Source organism: Rhyacophila brunnea, unplaced genomic scaffold (assembly GCF_057557595.1).
Source record: "Rhyacophila brunnea isolate RB1 unplaced genomic scaffold, BYU_Rbru_1.0 scaffold_8, whole genome shotgun sequence".
Classification (NCBI taxonomy): Eukaryota; Metazoa; Arthropoda; class Insecta; order Trichoptera; family Rhyacophilidae; genus Rhyacophila; species Rhyacophila brunnea.
The window spans coordinates 1765559-1787299 of record NW_028233350.1 but is presented as its reverse complement, the minus strand read 5'-3'; the positions used below and the strand labels follow the sequence as shown (position 1 = coordinate 1787299).

Sequence of the window (21741 nt, the reverse complement as noted above, 5' to 3'; positions counted from 1 at the left end):
TTTTGCTAAAAATCACTTTGTACATTTTTAAATGATGAACAAAGTGATTAATTAAATTGTTCTGACCTAGAATTATTGAACATTGAGTATTTAACAAATGTAATAAAAATGTTTTTTTTTTATAAATCCGACGTTCACCTGCTACTATTATCCTAAATCTTAAATACGCCTGCAACCACAATTAGTTACAAACCCCTGGCATAGTTATATCGAAGTCATAGTGGCCTTAAGCAACAATAATTATTAACCTCACACTGCTGAAGTCAACAGCTTACTGAAAGTAAGAAAACATATGTCTTAGTTATGACTTACTTAATGCCTTTGCATTGGAAATAATTTGAAGGTTTAAGTTATAAATTATTTTTTGCTTCTATGGTTAAATGTATTCAAATAAAATCATTTTCTATTTGGTTTATGAAAATAATCAATAATTTAGTTTTCCAGCAGGTTGAAATAAATAACACAATACATTTATTTTACATCTATATTTTTATATAAAATACATTTTAATTTTACATGTTAAAAAATTAGAATAAAAAATCAATATACAACATTTTAATATCTATATAAATACACAATAATATTTACATTCATAATAAGTGATGATTTAAAAACAAATGAAAGCAAAATAAACATGCCGAAAAAATGAATGTATTTGTAAATGGGAAAAAAACTATCTTTAATTAATGTTATGTTTTTATTTTAAGTAAATATTTTTAAATCATAATTTTTGAAGTTGATGTTTTATTTCAATATTTAATATGTAATAAGGAAGTGAAAATATTATTGAAATATGTAAGTGACTAACTTACTTAAAGTTGCAATACTATTTAAAATTTTCGGCGATTATTTTTATAAACTATAATATATAATGATTAAATATTCACAAATCACTAAATTAAGATATTCGAATCTAATCGAATATTAACTATGTTGTGAATCTTTCAAATAATTTTATATATTATTATATTAACACAATGGCTAAAAATTTAGTAAAATACAGTAACTATATTTAATATTGCTGATATGGTATTATTTCATGATAATACTACAATTTATAAATATAAAATAACATACGTTTAAGAAATATTAATATAATAAATTCCTAAAGTGGTTATTTAAAATATTTTCACTGTATACAATTTTAAATTAATAATATAATAGAGCCATTATCGTGGACAAAAATATAAAAATAATGTTTTACGAGTGCAAAATAAAACACAAAATCTAATCAAAAGTTTCAGGAAGCTCTATTAAAGTTAGATTCCATTACATGCATTTTAATAATTACATAAAATATATATTAATTTAAGTCAAAAAAATTTAGTAAAAAATTGTATGGGGCTTACACACATAAAATATGATATAAGTACCTATATAATAAGATATGAAATAGGTACTCGTAATACAAAATGAATCTCATATGAATATTATAGAGATTCTTTTAAAACTTATATAAGTGATTCTGTGTTCTTTCAAAAATTATTGCGGAAAGTTTTCATATTTCTCGATTGACTTTTAAAAATATACCGCATGGGGTGGACAATAAAATATACTATACAACAATATTTCACCGCATTTACTTGGCTGCCAACACACGTTTGCACTCAGCTCCTCAAAGCTCCTGTACACAGAAGTTGCCAACAGCGCAACAGTACAACGATAATTAACTTCACAATCTTGAAAAAAATCAAGTTCACAATACACTAATTTCACAATTTCACAATTTCACATATGGCTAAGTCCATCCACGGTCAAGTAGAGTTATTTTTTATCACCCACTCCATATTCAGTTTTGCCCACGCATGGAAATACAACAGTTTACAATCCATCTCATTGTATAGTTTTCAGTTGTTGTGTATGTATTTCACAATTTACTTTTGGACATATTCATTAGAACACAACATGATGAATAATTCTGAAAATATCAGTATTATTATGTTTGTATTTATTACAAAATTCATAAAAACCTAAGCAAAAATATATGGTTAAAAATTACTATACTTCAGAATAAATGATACGATATTAAATAATTAATATTTATAACATAATATGAAGTTTCGCCACGTTTTCTCAACTATAATATTAATTTTGTGCTAAAATATTCTACAGTTTTTTGATAACACTATGTTTTTGTATCGAAAATCGATCAATCATTTATTAAGTTAAATTGTTCATAAAACTCAACATTATAATAATATGTTGAAATATATAAAATAATGAATAATCTAGCTAATAACATAATAAATGGTTTTGAAATCTAAATTTTAAGTAATTATGATTTAAGTCCGTACAATTAGGAAACGAGACCCCCCCCCCGTAACACTGTACCTATATCGATTTTGGGGAGTTCTAAGTTATGAAAGCCACAATGTTGTACATCTCCTTGGGCATCGAATGATGTATTGAACAACCATATACATGAACTAAAAACATTATTTAAATCAATTTTTAAATTGCCGTCTTTTTTCCATAGTAAGAGATGATGTACAAGGTTTTGACCACAGGAGTTATTGCAGGGATTATATTTCTTTTTTGTATGCAGACCACTGAAAATAATCTTGGAAATAAAATAAAAATGTTATTTGCATTACTTCTTTTTGCTTCAAAACGTTTTTTTCATTTTCTAAACATTTGTTAAAATCTTAAAATCGATATTAAGTGTGATTGTAGAGGAAGTCTCTACGAAAAAAAACTTTCAAGTTGAATAAGTAATAATAGCTAGTCGTATTAAAATAAATATGGAAATTATTTCAAATAATCAATGCTCATGTATTTTTCGGCTTAATAGTATTGAGTAACGTAGCCTCAAATCCTTCAATGGTTGACCACCCTTTGATGCAAGTATAAGCCAGCCTAGGTAAACCGACTTTACCACTTACACGTAATTCACAAATCAAACATAAACACACACCAACACATGCGCGCACATGTGCCGTCCGGCGAACAAAGGCAATAAATTTTTCACATCTCTGAAAGTTTTCTTCTTGCCGGTAAAACTTTTATACCTTTCGCCACTTGTAACTGAGCTTTCGCCGGGCAAGTAAGTATGTGTGATGATAATTTCGCATGTGTGAGTTGTTATTTATAGTGCAAGCGTGTGATAATATATCTACTTTCGACGTATTTGTATGCCACTGCATTAGGGAGTCGTTGAAACCCTTTGTTTTTTTTAATATTTTATTTCGATACGAGGTTTTTCATTGATAGATAGATGCAACTTTAATAATAGTATCTTCTATGTGAGTATTATAAATTACGATAATAATAAAATTAATCATTTGTCATTAAATGCTCTAACATTGCGATAATAAATTATTTACAAACAGTTAATGTATAGAGCACCTAACTGTAAGCCCAATCAGGAAAACATATTTATAATAAGATAATGAAACCATTCTATTAATTATTTCACAAACGGTTGGAAATAAAAAAAAGCATGTTATATTTTTAGTATTTTTTACAAAAATATGTTTTTTTATAACGTTTGTTCATTGAATCTGTTATAGTGATAATATCTATAACAGATTGCGTTTTAGCTTTATTTGAAAATAGAGCACAATAATAATAAGTACCTAAATGTCTTTATTGGGTATTTTGTCACTCATAAATATCTAAAAGGTACAATCAGTCGTAAGTATTCAATATTAATTTCCTACTCATATAATACTATTTTATTCTATCTAAAGTCTTTTCATTAAAGATGCATTAAAAAGAATGTGTTGAGTATTTTGATGATAATAATATTAATGAATAAGAATTCATCATTTTGTGTGCTTAATGAATTATCCTACGTATGGATATGGACCGTAAGGCGCAGGGAAGTTTCCTGGGAAATAACCCGGGAAAGCTGCCGTTTGTTGAACAGGTACTGACGTCGTCAAATATGTTGTCAAAACTGTTGGAACAACTCTAGTTGAATACAGTGTGGTATACGCTGTTTTAGCTCCAAACGTCAACTTAAGAATTTTACTTTCAGTTGCTGTGACTTCAGTATGCGTAACAATTGGAGTTGACGTCAGCTGGAATGGATTTTGTTGCTGCTGTTGGAATGGGTTAATGTTCTGAATTGGTATTCCAGGCAATGTGCTTGTTCCAAGTTCATATTCTGTCCTTGTAACAGTAGCTACCGGCCTGGATATCGTACTGTGAACTGTGCTTTGTCCATTGAAGAACGGAACAATATGTGACTCAAAGACAGTTTCAATTTTATACACAGGTTTCGATGTGGTAATCACATTTGGAATTTGAGCGGCCGCCGCTGGGTTGAATAACCGTAATATTGCTAATTGTTGAGCTTGTTCAGGACTCAGAGCTGGTGTAGTTGACGGTGGAGCTTCAGTAACCTGCTGAGCTTTAGGATTTGAAGAATGAGCTTTCTTATGTCTTGGGTGGTTTTCAGGGAAACGTGATTTATCGACTTCAGATAGATCAAAATCGGATCCAATATTTGCAAGATCTAAATCTGGTGGGAAAGCTCTTCTTGATTGTCCTTCATCGTCATTTTCATTATCATCTCCAAATTCTAACTCCAAATGCAATTCTGATCCAGCTTCATCTAATCTGCTATTGAATTCATTCAGTGTCTTACTAGGAACGAATTGATATACTTCCATCGGTGGTAAAGTTTTTGTGGCAGTCACCAATCTGGTAACGTGGTAAGTTTGGATTAAAGTGTAACTGGTGGTATTAATTCCATTGTAGATAACTGGCAAGATGTGTGTTTTAAGCATCTGCTGTGTTGTGCTGAAGGTTTCTGTGAGGGTTTCAAGAGGTGGTGTCTCATTGTCGCCAGAGAGATATATGGGTGGAAGAGTAGCGATGCTGGAATCCAAGAGGTTATTGTCTTTGTCGAAATGTGATGTAGTTGCGAGGATATTTTCAGTGAGAGGTTCTGTAGCTGATGCGCGGATAGCTGGAAGCTCTGTAGGCTCGAAGGATTTTTCAAACGTCGAAGTCACTGTTATATAACGGGTATTTTTCACTGTTCCAACCTGAAATTAACATTACAAAAATATTAAAATCAATTCAAATATTTAAATGTTTTTATGCTCACTTTATCAAACAAGTTTGGTAAAAATAGGTATGTTTGTTTAATTATGGTACAACAGGAACAACTTGCTAATCAAACCGGTTGATTTAAAAAAAAATATAATGCAATGATTAGAGATCAAAATGTAAATTATATTATCAAAACTGGTTTAACTATGACAACATTAATTTTTCATGACATTTTTTATATATTCTGGAAAAAATATTATTTTACTGATAAAATAAATTTATAAAGTCTACCTACAAGTAGGATAAATAATTGGTTAGGTGAAAGATATAATATTTCAGTATAATTACCAAAATCAAGTTTTCTTAAGTTTATCATCAAATCTGTGTATTATTTTCATTTTAAATTTTACATATTATCAGGTTATAAGAATTTGAACTCACAAAAAATAACTTACGTGGGTTTATATGGTAAATAACATTTTTAGTAATATATTAAAGTTTGTATTCATCACGTGCTGAAAAAATTTAAACGACTTCTCGAAAAATAAGAGAATATTAGTTTATATTATTAATATAATATTATATTATGTTGTGAGTAAGTAACCAAGCATCAGGTGGGAAAATAGAGTATTAGTATTATACAGAGTAATATAATATTTGATAAGTATTGGTTATAATAATTGATTATTTTTTTATCTTAATAATCTTATAAAAATAGTAATATAAAGTATACCTGGAATGTATAGGGTGACTTAATAGTAGCAATTTCATAGTAAATATCCTTCAAATCAGCAGCGGTCGATATTTCAACTTTGATAGTCTCTACTGGAAGTGGTTTATCGATTGAATTATCATTTGCGTCTTCATCCAGAAGAGAACCAGGTCCATTGTGGGAACCAGAAAGCTCGAGGTCCAAGTTATCAGACCTAGCTTGAGGATTCACGTCATTGTTCTGGGATTCATCCAGATTTGAAACGGTCAAAGGTGTAGTTGGGCCATCATCATCTCCGATTATTTTCCTGATTGTAACTCTTGGCTTAGGTGTTGTTTTGTACTGCCAGCGACCCGGTGCTCTATTTAGCTTGAATTTGTAAAGGCTTGTTGACGGTGTGGTGCCATGATCAACGCTGGATGCTTGGACTCTGGGCTTGTAACCTCTCCTTGTGTAACTGTCTGCTGGTGGTGCTGCGGTGGCCGTAGACTTGAAGCTTCTGCTGGACTTATGACGTCTGTTGGAGAAGGCGCTTGCTGGTGGTTCGCTGAAAACAGATACGGTCGCCAACTCAGCTGTATGTGTGGATGACCTGCCATAACGATTGCTGAAATTAAATGTTTCCAATGGGGGATTTAAATTTGGTTTTAGTAAATTTACCAATGAGGGTTAGATGAAATATTGACAATAGTTCATATATTATTATTATACTGGTCTCTATATTATAGTTTATGATATAATATTCATAGGATATTCTGTACAACAGATGTATATAATAAATATGTATTTAAAAATGTAAACATGAATAAAATCTTGTATAATCTGAATAATTATTCATAGTGAAATATGTGGCGGCATAAATATTTATAGAGATGTATTATTATGAAAATATATTCAAAGTTATTTCAAATAATAAATACTCGAATAACCACATTTTTTCTCTTTAATGTTGGTAACTGTAAATTCTTGACCACAAGAGAATACATTAATTAAACTTAAGTTAACGCATTATCTTATAATATCGTGGGTTTCAGGTTCGAATCCTGGGTCTGGCAAATACACATATTATTTTTCAATGTGTATGTGGAGTTAGAATATATACCACACTTGAAAGCGGAAGTTTATTTGCTGGCTTCCGACCAGTAAGACCCCGGGCATTGATCGTATTGATAGCACATTAGCTAGGAGAGCGTGGACTCGTAGAGCAAAGCTGTTTTTCCGTCCAAACACGGGTCCAATTGGCCACGCTGATTTGATATCAACCAAGGCAAGCTTTGGAGCATTTGAAAAGTTAGCTACGGAATAATTCTGATCCCTCCTTAGATTCATCACATTCAACTCCCGACTCCTCAGTTTTGGCAGAGTTTCAGTACATGGATACACAGGAAACTTTATGTTACTAAAGATAAATGACAGCATACCAAGTCAAAAATTCTATTCTGATGTTTTAATCTTCTTTAAGCATCAATGTGCATGGTTGTTTACATCAGTCTCATGAAACTTTGTTTCAGGTCAAGGAAGTGTGGCATTAAGATATTTTCATCCTGACACGTTTATATTGTCATGGAAGGCAGCCGTGTGGCTGCATATAAATGACGTGTGGAGATGGGGTAACTCAAATCATTGGACCTAATAGGTTGAGCAAGTTGCTAACATCCATTTCTCGTAAAAACAGAAATCTGTTAATACAAACCTCCACTCTGTGGAGCCCCATATTATGATCTTCTTTGGATTGGACACAGTAAAAAAATACCCATTGTTCTTATACACATAGGTACCTAATTAAATAACGACTAGGGTCAGTCTTATTCAATTAAAATTACACATTAGTATTTTGAGTACTACAACATAGGTCATGAGTCAAAATGGCAGTAGTGTATTAGTGAGACAATCACAAAAATACCAAGTTTGTATTATAATAAAATTAATGTATTTTGGCCTCACCGGGATCAAATCTGGAGCCCCCTAATAAAATTCCAGTGCCTTACGCATTGTACTATTAGGGTTCTCTTGCGAGGAAAAACTAGTCGACAATTTCCCTTTCAATGGACGAAAATAATCCTGAACGTTATTAGATTTTAAGTGCTATAATATAATATTATTATGTTTTATCCTAATTGATAATTTGTCATGTGAAATACTATAAATCAAAGTCCTATAAGTACTATGTTTTTCTCTCTTTCGACCATATACGAACCTAATAGAATCATATGGGCCTCCATAGAGTAGAGGTTTGTATTAACAGATTTTCCTTTTACGAGAAATGGATGTCAGTCATTTGCTCAACCTATTAGGTCCATATTCTGACCCATACACAAATTTAAAAACAATTTGTGTACTTGCCAGACGCAGGATTCGAACCTGAGACCTACGAAGCTATAGGCCGACGCTTAAACCGCGCGGCCATTGTGGGGTTTTTGTTGTATTGTATTTATTTCTTAAGTAATAAATTGTAAAACTCGATTGGTATGTATAAATTACGTTGAGTTATAGTTAAATATTTTGTTCAAAAATATATATTTTTATAATTGTATGCGATACCTGAACGTTCTCTGAGGTGCTGAAGGACGATTCTTGTTTTTCTTATTGGCGAGGATTCTACTTGGTTGTGGACTACTCCGGACTTCTTCTTCATCGGCAACATTTTCTTGAGATTTGAATTTATTTTTGAAGCTGCCTCCGGGAAGAGCTGGTCTTCTAGAAGGTCTAATAAGATTTGGACTTGGGCCAAATAAGTTCTCCAAAGGCAGAGCAGTCTCATCATGCAATGATCCAGCTGGAGTCGGTTCAAGGTTGTATCTGTGGTTTTTCGCAATAGCTGGTGCTGCAGTTTTAAGAATTCTCAGAGACGGTGAAGGAGCTATCTTATGTTTGTGATTTCCTGCGTGTATGACATGAGATGTGCTGTGAAGAACTTGAGCATATTTACCAGAAATTACAGTTCCGATTACACTAGTTTCATGCACAGTTGTCACTCCTTCTTTGACTACGGTTCCACCTAGCTTAGTAACTAGTCCAAGAGGATGGTCATCATCATCTTTCATTTTGGGAGAAGCAGGAGCATTGGGTCTTGGTTTGGCTTGTTTAGGTTTATGACTTTTTGTTGGTCTTAAATTAATAACTTTGTACGTTTCTTCAACTACTTCCGAAGGTTGGCGGGATAGAAAATCATATTCAGGTTCTCCAATATTGTTATTGACTACCAAAATTGGTGGCTCATCATCGTCTTCATCTGAAGAAGAAAGAACTTCTACGATACTTGATAAAATTGGCTGTGTCGGTGCAGCACTGAAAGAAGGTCCTTCAACGACTTCAACACGACTGGATAATATATGAGGTGCTTGTACAACTATTGATGGACCACTTCTGACTTCAACTTTAGTAACGATTTCCTTTTTGGTATTTGCTTCAACAGTTTTTGTACCTTCTTTGACTTCAACCTTTGAAAATAATACTTTCTTTGGTTGTTCAACAATTTTAGATGGACCAGTTACAACCTCGACTTTTGAAAATATTTGTTTCTTTTCAGTAACAGTTGGTGCCACTACAATGTCGACTTTGCTTGACAATGGTGGACCTTGTACACCTGCGACTACATTGACCACACTCTGTAGAGGTTTATCTGGGAAGACTTTTGTTGATTCTGCAATAATCTCAATCTTTGATGCAACTTTGACTTCTGATTTAATTTCTTTCTTCTCAGCTGTGGGCTTCGAGACAGGTTTGCTGGGTTTGATCTCAATTACTTTCTCGACCTTTTGTACTGGAAGAGGCTTGGTTTCAATTGGTGGAGCAGGAGTGGTTTCCGGCTTGACAGCATCTAGAATGTTTATTTAAATACATTTTAAAATAAATAAACAACACATATAACCATTTTAACCTTAGTTGCATTTATATATTCTTTACAATATAATTTATATAAATTTATTTTAATCATCGAAACAATCTAATTTTTAATGGCTTCATTTTATTCAAAAAATATTTTTTAATAAGCGATATGTTTAGGGAAATATTATTACAAAATTCCTTTTCTTAAGTCAATTATACAGCCATGAGAATAATTATAATATATTATGCAATACTGTGTGCCCTATGATGCAAAGCAAATGTTTTAAATTTCAGATGTTACGAGTATCTTGTATCGATATTGTCTTTCAATTAATTATTTTTACTATAATAACACAAAAAAGTAATTTCATAAATTTTAAAATCCATATTTTTATTAAATCATAAGGTAAAAAAACCTACCCTTATTTTACACATTAAATGATTTGTGAATCAAATAAAAATATTATTATGTTTGCTTTGTAATAATTATTAAAACAAATCAGTGTTTAATTATACCGGGAGATGGTGCTGACTGCGGTGAGAAGACCATAACTGTATTTCCTATTGTCGTGGTGAAGTCCAGAAAGCCATAGACAGTCTGCGTGGTGAGGTCAGGATTCTGGGCGGCAGAGGTTTGGATCACGACCGGTCGGGCAGCGGGATCCACGTACACTGGACCCTGGCCCATAGATGGCGACACTGGAAACAATAGAGAAATTCGATTGTTATTTTACGGTTTGTTTCTTGGATAAAATACTAACTATTTTTTGTGTTGTTTTAATTAATTTCATATTCATAAAAATGCATTATGATTTTTATTTATTTTTTATTATTATTGTGTATAAGATAAGATTGTTTATAACTGGTTTTAAACACTTTTACAGATTTTGCAACCGGTTTATTTGATTTGGTATACATCTACAAGGAGACATTGTTGCATTTATCACGTGAATGGTATTCGATTTATATGAATAATTTATAACTTTACTTTTCTTTGGTTAATTATATAATTGATTAAGTTTTAACATAATTATTTTTCGTGAATTGTCAAAAATGTGAATTGGTTAGCTAGGTATATTGAAATGCAGTGTTTGACTTTGCGTTATTTACAGCTCTGCCTGTGAGCGTCCGTTTATTTATATGTATGCAATTAAAGGTTGATTAATTTGCAAATTAATCATTATTAAGTTAAATTATGACGCTCCGTTAGGTGAAGTTAACGTCACGTTCGAATATATTTACGAATCTTTGCAATCTCTGCAGGAGGACTCGTAAGTCCATGAGCAAACTGTAACAATGATAAGCATGGGGGTGATGAATATTAGATTAAATACTTGCCATCACAAAGTTAAATTAAGTAAAGTTTTGTATTTCTTTTACCATTTATTTTATTGATATTAACATAATTCTACATAAAAATAAATTTAAACAAAATATATTTCCTCATAAAAATGACGTCTGTATAATTCTGTAGATCACCGCTAAGACGTCTAGATCATTTTAATTATATAAAAGGTCTTCTATAGGGTAGATATTGGCAGCACTATTACTTATTAAAATAATAATATTATGTTCTTTATGGCAGTGAATGTCAAAATCTTAATATAGAACATATAATAGAACATATTACATCATTTTTAAAACATCTCATATACCCATATACTCAATATAATTTTTTTTTTTGAAAAAAGTACAAAACCCGACGAGACTTGAACCTGTAACAACTGGATTTGCGCCAATGTCCTTTTCCAATTAAGGTACGGGCATTTTACTTTAAATTTAAATTGACAAATTTAACTAACAATTCTTACATTAAATGCTTTGATATCAAATTGCGTTGACAATAAATTCGTCAAAAAAAGAAATAAGTTGTTTATTTAATAGAATAGTTAAAAGTAATTTTGTATTTTTTTAAAAATAAATAAGTGAATCGATTATCAGGCTTTCGCGTTTTGTGTAATCGTTGATATTTTGGGTTTTTTACTAGCTGTTTATGTGAAAGAAAATTTATTACATTAGAAACACAGTAGCGTATAATATCACTATTAAAATTAAAGGTCCACCCTAACTACACCTATCCCTGTACCACACCCGGTCTTAATCGGGCGTCACGGGACCTTCCGTGTGGGTGAAATTATCATTTTTTTTTGACCGGGTATGTCTCAGGACCAGTTTTTCAAAACTCTGGTCACCATGTATTCAAGTGTGCTTTGACTGAATTTACATGACTAATTTTAGGTAAAAGTGCACACAATGGGAGTTGAAAACACAAAAATGAATAATTTTAAATAATTGTAATGGTAAATACAAAAGCTATTACAAAATTGCCGAACAATCTAAGTAAAGAGATCTTCACGTAGACGGTGTGACACAATGTGTATTTTTTTAATTGCAACAAAATAGGCCTTTGTGGACCAGATCGGGTGGTCTAAATGTCTTCAATTGAATGGTCAAAACTTAAATAATTACTTATATAATATAGTATAGTATAAATTCGTATTATGTTAATAAATATGATATAAAATGTGCCGCAGGCGACTTTTTTTAACTATGTATTTGAAATATTTAAGAAAATACGACTAACTCAGAATTTATAAGGTTTTAGATTAGGATTATTATTATTTAGGACTTAGGATGACATTTTAATATGACATATTTTATTCGTGACTTTTGTTATTTGATGATAAAATGTTAAATTTAGTAAGAGTACATTAAATACCACACGCGGTCGGTGCATTTTAGACCTCTGAAATAGGATAAGGATATGTATTTTTATTACGTAAAAAATACGTCTTGCATTTATCGTAGATACAAAAATGCCACGGTTTCTAGAAAAATCTGATTGGACCTATAGAAATATCTAACGGTCTGCCAAGGCTACGCGGATATTATTTATGTTCAATAAAAACCATCATTGATATTGAGAGATTACTGCATGATATCGGTATTAGTTATCGGCATTGAAACAAGGATATGAAATGAAAAATTGTGAGCACATGTACGTATTATTATATTAACCTTTCATAGTTTCGGGAACTCCGCTTGGTAACAAAAAACAAATAATAACAAAACGAAACAAAATAAACAATTTAATAACTCACCAGCGCCGGTACAACGTGCTTATAATTCGAGTTATTTCAAAACGAGACCAAAAAAACTTGATAATGAACGTTGAGATTAATAATTTTTACGTCATCCTTGAACTTGTGTTATTTTTTTTTATTTAGACTCAAATTGTTCACACACGTTTCGCTTAGACTGGCATAGTTTTAACAAGAGCAAAAAATTTAAACTTCAAGTAATTTGTCAAAGTTGAGTAATATTTACGTATATACGATTACGAATACCTACTATTCATTTATTTGTGAATAGAAATAATCTCATCTTTAGTGAATCGTGCTTTAAATAAAATACCTTCATATTTTATAGAGAACTCACGACTTAATTCTTTTCGCGCGCTTTTTCATAATTTGTAAATGACGCATCGTCGATTAGAACTAATGTATTCCATAATAGCTTTATAATTTTAATTAAATGAAATTAAATAATTAAATTGATATTTATAAAAAGCTTCATTAAAATAATATTATTTATACTTAGTACATATTAAATGTTGTGGTAATTAATTGGCTATCTCCAAAAATCATTTAACTTTATAAGGCATTAAATCCTCAACTAACTGGTAGACTGTCTGTCTGAATCCGTAGGTGATGGTTTTTTTCAATTTCATTTTATTCAGACCACAGGTATACGTAATAAAGTAGGTGAATGGCTTTTAATTGTTTTTCGAAGAAGTATTTGAATTATCTTTTCTTAGGAACGAAAATCACAGTTAACCTAAAACAAGTTTAAAAAAGATAAATAACATAGCGATGCATATTATAGGAGATTATTGACAGTTTTTTTTATTATTGATTTATTAACCATTCGCCTAGCGTAGTAGGTACTAGTATATTCTTGTACTGTACTGTACTATACACACGTTGAAAAAAACAACTTGCATTTTTATTTATATAACTCAATTTTTAAGGACTACAAAATAATACCTATTAAGATTAAATTCTAATGGATTTAAGTTTATATTCAAATTCCATCAAGTACCTTCGGTCGATAGTATTAATAGAATATTAAGATTGTTGACAATGATAGAAATATAGGTATTATTGACTTATTCGAAGTCTTATTATTTGACAATTAATAATAAAGGTAATGATTATTAAATATGGTAGAGGTACCTATTTAATAATTGAGTTACTAATGTATGTCAGTTTTTTTTAAATCATATTAAAACCCAAACCAATATTGATGGTTGAGTATTTTATTTGTCTTGGTGATTGCATTAAAATCATAAATTATTTAGAGATTAAACAAAATAGAATTAATTGCATAAAAAGCGAGAGTTAAGAGTAGATTGAACTAATCATAATATACCTACTCGTAATATTAGTATCATGTTAAAATATAGGTACCAAAGTTTTTCGAGTAAAGTATCAGCTGGTCTTCATCTTATGGGATAAATATTTAGATTTAGAATACTTAGGATATAAAAGTCACAATGTTGAACCGTGATGATCACAGTAAAGAAAATAATATTGAACTTATTTGAAAGAACTACTACCTACAGCGAATATGATTAATGTCGTTCTAATAATAATTTACAAAGTTCATATACATACAAGTAGGTGCATGATACATAGGGAAGTTACTTGGTACACCCTACTTACTTGAAACATCTGAGAGCAAAGTTTGATATCGTTTCATAATACGCTGACTTGGGTAATTTATTATTCGTATTTTGCATAAGGCAAGAAGAAAATACGTTTAAAAAGTTGAACAATATTTTCCTGTCATGACAACATCAATGCTCCCAAAAATGAACTTTCCCCTCAAAGTTTGCAAAAAGAGCTTCATGAAATTATGAAGTAACAATACTTCATAAAAGTAATAAATATTTTCAAGTATTTTTATTTTGTTCCCGTGTAAAAGTTCTCAGCAGTGAGAGTGAAAGTATAATCAGAATTATTTTCTACAGAAAAAAACTAAATTGTGTACAATACCAGTTTTTTGCAACAAGTTAACAGTATAATAAAATCTATTTATAAATAAACAGCCCACTGATTCAGTAATTATTTTTAAATTCATTGACATATCTAATTAATACTGTTTTAATTAATTAACTTTTTTGAAAATTTTTTATATTTATAATTATGTCACCACAACAAACAATAACATTATTTAATAAATTTATATGACAATATACTTACTAAAGTATCAAAAATATATTTTATTATAATATATTGTTATTAATTAGATTTTTAATACGGGTTGAAACTTGAACTTAGGTTATAATTTACTATGAAAAATATCTTTGGTTGAGAAATAAATATGATAATATAACGGAAAGGATTTGTCATAGTTATGATGAAATACATACAAATAATAATATAATATGAGAGGTCAATGCTAAGCAAAACCGGTCATTTATTATAAATATGACTAAAGTACCGATATTAATACTGTATTTTTATTAGTATGACAGAAATATAATATTTGTTTTTATTAATTTTATACGTCCGTAAATACGTCATCAAACCTTCATTCAACTCTTTTAAGATTTATCAAAAATAATACAAAACGAATGGTGATTTGAATCATCTTGAACGACGTTTAATTAATACCCAGTGGATGTAAGATAGTTTTGCACAACCCACGGCATGCCATTATTTATACCTAAAATATATAAAAAAACATATTCTAAGACTTAGACTAGACTTTCAGATTAATTTCATAAAATGCTTTTATTCGTTAAGTATTATAACATTTAGGTATACTGTATATAGCGTCGTGGGTCCCAGGTTTAAATCCTGGGTCTGGCAAGTACACAATATATTCGAAATGGTCATGGTCGAAAAAAAAATATTGTACTGCTGTTATCATTGATGTTGGTACGCTTTCGTAAGGTAGGGCTATATTGTGCTCGCTTCGTGCGTGGTGCATAATATAACGATGGATATAATATGAACGTACGTAAGGAAGATAGATTCTATTTTTTTCATTTATAATGACGATTTACATGAAAGCAAATAACTTTTCAAGATCAGTAGACGGACAAGTTAGTATTAGTTTGATGACAACGCCATTAGGTCATGAGTTTAATCCTGCATCTGGATAAATATAAAATCATGTTGCCTTTTCAGCGTGTGTTTAAAACATTGGGTTTGGTGAATGTTAACAACCATTACTCGTAAAAAAAATGGTATGTTAATATATTCTGCACTCGTTTGATACAGAAGAATAAATATAATATGTCTGATAAAATGTGAGTACATGCGTTTTAAAGTTAATCACCACTTTTTGTATTTCTTCATATCAACACTACAATCAATCATGCAGCGCAATGTCAGTAGTAAAATAGCAGTGTAGTATATTAGCAGAGAAACAATCCAATTGACACAATATTAAGTTAAATATATATTATGAGTATTGTAACCTCACCGGAAATTGAATCCAAATTCTTTCACCGTAAATCAGATACTGAAATATACCTTATACAAAATAAAGACATGGATAAATCTGCCCAACTGATAAAAAGGTTGTGCTATTCTGGTATAAGGCATATGTAATAATCATCCACATGATTTAGTTACTATAAAATAAAATAACGATTTTTCCGTAACGATATTATATTTCGTTTGAATGATGTAACGAATTCCTCTGAGCAATATATCACCGTCTTGTCAGAGTTTTTTTACTCTCATATTCAATGTCAGTTCCACGAGCTGTAGGTTGAATACTTTGGTCGTGGGCTGAGATATTGTTAATTTTAATTCCTCTCTGCATGTTTAGACTCTTGGATTATAATTATATACAAATATGACATCGTTATTTTGGCTGAATCACGCCCGGAGAAATCACGGATTGTCAATCAGTCTTTAAATGTCTCATAACTTAGCCTTGACTGTAAGATTCTTCGTGCAATTGTTAATTTTTTTCGTGTTAGTTGTGTTGTCCATTGGTTCAATGCCAGAGAAACATATTGAAATAATAATTGCATCGTCTTAGCTGCTCTCTGACAATGTCTTTGTTTTGTTGAGAGACCATGATCTATTAAAGAGAATAATTCATAAATATATTTTGAGATACAGCGTGTAGATAATTTTGACAGAAATATTCTTTTTTTTTTAAACAAAAATTATTGAAAATCCTTAACTTATAGGAAATAAAATATAGTATTCATTAATCTCATACATTGTCGTAATTATATAATATATTGGTTACCTTCATTTGTATTCTCAGTAGGTATATATTGTAGAAATTATTATCATTATTAAAATTATAAATATTTTATTTAATAAGTTGGTAGAGCAAATTTTTTTTGTCAACTAAACCTTGTTAATCCAAAATTAGTTTCATTTTATAAGCATACATTTTCAACTGTTGTTATCATTAAAAATAATCTTAAAATTAATTATCGCCTCCCTCTAATGCAGATCTTATCATGAAACGTCAATTATTATTATGTCGTATTTTAATTGTATTAATATTTGGGGATGATGAGGTAGAAGAGATAAATGGTCGTCGTTGCTTGTAGGTTTCGAAGAGAGTTTATTGATCGATACAAGAATATCATAAATACAATACTAAAGGTGATAAAGGTGATTATAATCGCGGACACTTATTATGTACTGGTGAGATTGATTATATTAATAAACTGAGAGACTTGATTCGAGTGGAACGTCGGTTGAATACGTCGAGTTATGGGACTCGTGACGATAGTATGACGGACTCGATGAGTGCGTGAGGATTCTCATGGATTGTCCTTCCAATTTATACAAATGCAGTATACATGTTATTATAAGAGATATTGTCGTAATTAACAAATCATAATAGACCCTACTGATCTAGTTATGATTGGTGAAATGCAGACGATTATTATCGCTCTATTGTTTTGTTTTGACAACAAAATATAGATATTAAAGTATGTCACTCAGGTTATACACGGCACTCATCAGAAGCCGATTAGATTACGGGAGCATGTTTTACCACTCAGCGCATCCAGTCCAAAGCATTAAGAATATGTGGAGGATTTATCAGGACAACGCCCATTCACGTGCTACAAGCGGAACTCAGCGTACCTCCACTGAATGTCAGGAGATGGGCACTGGCTACCAAGACATGGATGAAGTGGAAATCTATAATAGATAACCCCATATTGGCAAAGGTGAAACTCCTATACGAGCTCGTGGAAAGCAATACATACTATGAGAAAAGAAAGCTCCCACTACTGGTAGGAATCCGTAATTCCACAGAAAGTTGGGAGGTAGGTTCTAGGTATGTATTCGCTGAGGAGGCCAGTTGGTACCTCGACCTCAGCTCTGTTATCAAACTAGAGGTCAAAGGAATAGACAAACCAAAACGGAGCATAGTATCCGATAAAGCAAGAAAACGCGTCGAAAAAATGCTGACAGAGAGGTACGCAAGATGGAGCCACCTTTATACAGATGAATCCAAAGATCAGAATAGAGCAGGAGCAGCTCTCGTGATACCAGAAGTAGGTATAAACAAGAGCTGGAAGCTAAACCCAGCAATACCAATAATGACGGTGGAACTCATGGCAATAAACAAAGCAATTAAATACACTTTAAGCGATGATTTCTCGGCACAATCCGCTGTCATTTTAACAGACTCCAAAAGCGCTTTACAACATCTTGCCGCAGCAACTCGCTCACATAACAGTAAAACCATAGCATACCACATCCTTGACCAGATCGACGCCAAGAAAAATAGCGGAGGAGATCTATGCCTTAAATGGATCCCATCGCACATGGGTATTGAGGGCAATGAAAGGGCAGATGATCTGGCAAAGGAAGCCAGCCATTCAGGGGTACCATATCAGTGGATACCAGAAAACCTGGACTAGAATGAGGCTATAAAGAAAATGTGCCATAGTATGTGGATAGATTTTCACCATAGGGCATCATTAGAAAAGGGGAAATGGAGTAAGTCTATTCTACCATCACCACGAGAGGTGCCCTGGTTTGTAGTCTTCTTTGACGAGGAATGAGCTTAAGTTAATACTGAGGCTAAGAACAGGGCACACCATGGGCAAAAGATTTGATGTCCTCATGGGAAGAAGCAAATTGCAGCTCTGCGATGAATGTCATGTTTTAGAGGACATTGTACATATAGCACTGCAATGCCCCAAATATGAAATTCACAGAGTACAGCTACGAATTGCGAATATCTATGAGAATATCGACGAATTGAAGGGTGTCCTGGCGGTGGGTAAGACGGAAGAGCTAGGCAAAATTGTAAAGTTATTTAACAGGATAGGAGTGAGGACCTGATCGACTTATCCCCTTCTAGAAGAGAAGAGGCGATATGACAGCGAGTTGCAGTCAAAGCACAAAAAAAAGTATGTCACTCATTTAATGCTGAATGGTATGATTGCTGCACATATATTGTACTGTCTGTAACGCAGCGCAACATAGATACATATCCTCTCAAGCTATGTCTGCCAAAGACACACGGCTAAAAATAAACTCTGTCTCTCTGACGCACGTGAATTTGCATGTGAATGAGTTGGCGCCTTTATTGCGCGATCGCATAAATATAGCACCCACGTTGCAGCCCTCTCATGCGCGTTTGATGCATTTAATGAAATGCATTTAATCGCAAAATGCATTTCTCTAATTCATTTTTTATTTTCATATTAAAGTTTCGTTACAAAAAAATATTTTATGACAATACCAATGAAACTCAGCTAAAATACATGGCTTAACCGAAGTAGATACCTACTTATGATGAAAAAAAATGTAGAAGGTAATTACATATTGTTGGATAAACATTAGTATTGATGGCTATATAAATTAAATTTATGAACTATTCTCCACCATTATGTATTTTGCTTCATAATTCAGGAGTTTTTATAACAGAGAACATTTATTAAAATTAATAATCAAATTACCAATTTAAAATATTTACTTGATAATTATAATAATAAGTTTAAACAAATCAACTGTTGTTTATTTTTATATTGTTTAGCATTAAACATTTTACATTTCGTGTAATACAACATTGTGGGTAAACAAATTGATTTATTAATTAATTATTAATTGACTCGCTTTTATGTGGTAAACCTCCATTATATTGGTTTTCAAACAAAGCCATTTTGTTTGATTCTATTATATCTGAAATATTGACATTTTTATTATTTTCTGCTATGAACCCACATTCGGAACAATCGACTAAGTATATCTAATTAAAGTTATAGTCGACCGTTTTGAAGATAGATTCATCGCCCAAAACAGTTGTCAACATTAATATGAAATTATTTACAACCTCAAATTATAAATTACTTAAAAAAAAGATATTATAAAAGATAAAACATCCTCTATATATTATGACTTATAAATATATTTAAATATTTAAACTAACATTTAAATTGATCAACGATGGCTTTTGTGTAAGAATAACATTCCGCCTATTGTCTTTTGACGATCAAATTTATAATTAGATGAACAACATGCTTAAACTTTTAGGAACTAGAAACTATTTAATATGTAAGCAGGTCAATCATGATTTACATTGCAATCTCATGACTAGTACTATGATGTTTGTAAAGCACAAAATGCCAATTTTAAACATTCAATTCTTGCAAACAGGTATTTTTAGGTTATAGTTTGTTAAGCCGTACTTGTTTCAATAGCGTACGGATAGAGATTGGATGGGTGACCAGTGATCACTCAACCATAATATCATGCGCAATTGGTGCTGGGAAAGGCACTAGCACTTTTTCCAACAGCACTTTCGTCATTGTTCTGGCAGAAGACACTAAAATTGAGTTAGTTATACCAAAATGTTCCTTATTTAAAACTTTACCGTCTGGAAACCTTCTTAATAAATAAACAGTCTTTATTTTAAAGTCTTTCTTTTTACGATTACTTAATAAACTCACATGATAGACCATTTCAAACATTTTAACAGCTTCAAAGTCAAATTACTCAAAACTAGTATTCTTCAGTTAGTGTATTCTGGCAGAACAGAGACGTTATGTAAGGTATATTATAATATTGAATTGATATTGTATCAATATTACACATTTATAAAGGTTTTCAATAACAATATGGGTGAAAAATGCTTTGCAGATGCGTTGTAGAAATTACCACAATACATTTTGCCAATGTCCTTTAAAAATCAAATAATCAAAGAAGAGGCATGCAAATAATATCATGTCATGTAGTCATCCAACCATGTCCGATCCTAATAATATCATATGGGCCTCCACAGAGTGGAGGTTTGTGTTAAAAAATGTTCGTTTTTTACGAGAAAAAGATGCAATCACTTGCTCAACCTATTAGGTCCATACTCTGACTCAAATACAAATTGAAAAAAAAAGTATTATTCACACCCAGGATTCAAACCTGGGACCCACGACGCTATAGGCCGATGCTTAAGCCGCGTGGCCATCGAGGGACTGTTAAATGTCATGGAGTAAAAATAATTAATATTTCTGGGAAAGTATGAAAGAAATAAATGTATCCACCATCTAAAAATGTTAATATATTATCCACAATTAGAGAAAATTAATTTATTTACGTAACTTAAGTTAGAAGTCATGGTTGTTAACTTTTTGCTTTAATCGCCTGGAGTAAAGTATCATTGAAAAAAAATATATATATAAAATTATTTATCATAGCGCAAGCTCAAACCCACGCCCATAGTTCCAAAGACGAACTCTCTACAAACTATAACATCATACAGATGTTACGAATACTATAGCAAATATTGCGATACACCGTGAAGCATTAGTCAAAATTCAATTCTTGTAAATATATTTTTTCCGGAAGCCTGTGTGTTTATTAAATTATTTTATTCCTTGCAATAATTATTATTATGTAGATAATTGGTTCCATAAAGAGCATTACATTATAAAATCATTGAATAAATAAATGGTTTAATAAAAGTCATGTCTGAAATCAGTACTCATGTGACGTTTGTTAATTTTAGAGGGATCTTTTCTATTTGGAATAATCTAAGTTTTTAATTTTTCTACATGCTGAGCTATAAGAGAAACTCGGCACTTTGCGCTTCGTGGGGGGGACTTTACCCCCCTGGGCCTCTCAGATTAATGCGCCTCGCGATGATGGTTACTAAGGCCCTGACGGCTAAAATTATTAAATATAGAACATGCGTTGCCT

At 31.4% G+C, this 21741-nt stretch overlaps 1 protein-coding gene across 2 annotated transcripts in view; it reads right to left on the bottom strand.

The window, feature by feature from the left end:
* Positions 1–950: 950 nt before the first annotated feature.
* LOC147063825 (uncharacterized) overlaps positions 951–21741 on the bottom strand; it is a 457860-nt gene continuing 437069 nt past the window's right edge. The window contains exons 7-10 of one of the 2 annotated variants that reach the window (XM_085958983.1): positions 10058–10240; positions 8255–9533; positions 5735–6320; positions 951–4994 (exon numbers count right to left, since the gene is read on the bottom strand). In XM_085958983.1, the coding sequence (XP_085815109.1) occupies positions 3786–4994; positions 5735–6320; positions 8255–9533; positions 10058–10240 (3257 nt within the window). In that variant the 3' untranslated portion in view covers positions 951–3785. The remainder of the gene's footprint in view (positions 4995–5734; positions 6321–8254; positions 9534–10057; positions 10241–21741) is intronic. The other variant, XM_085958984.1, reaches the window with a different exon arrangement.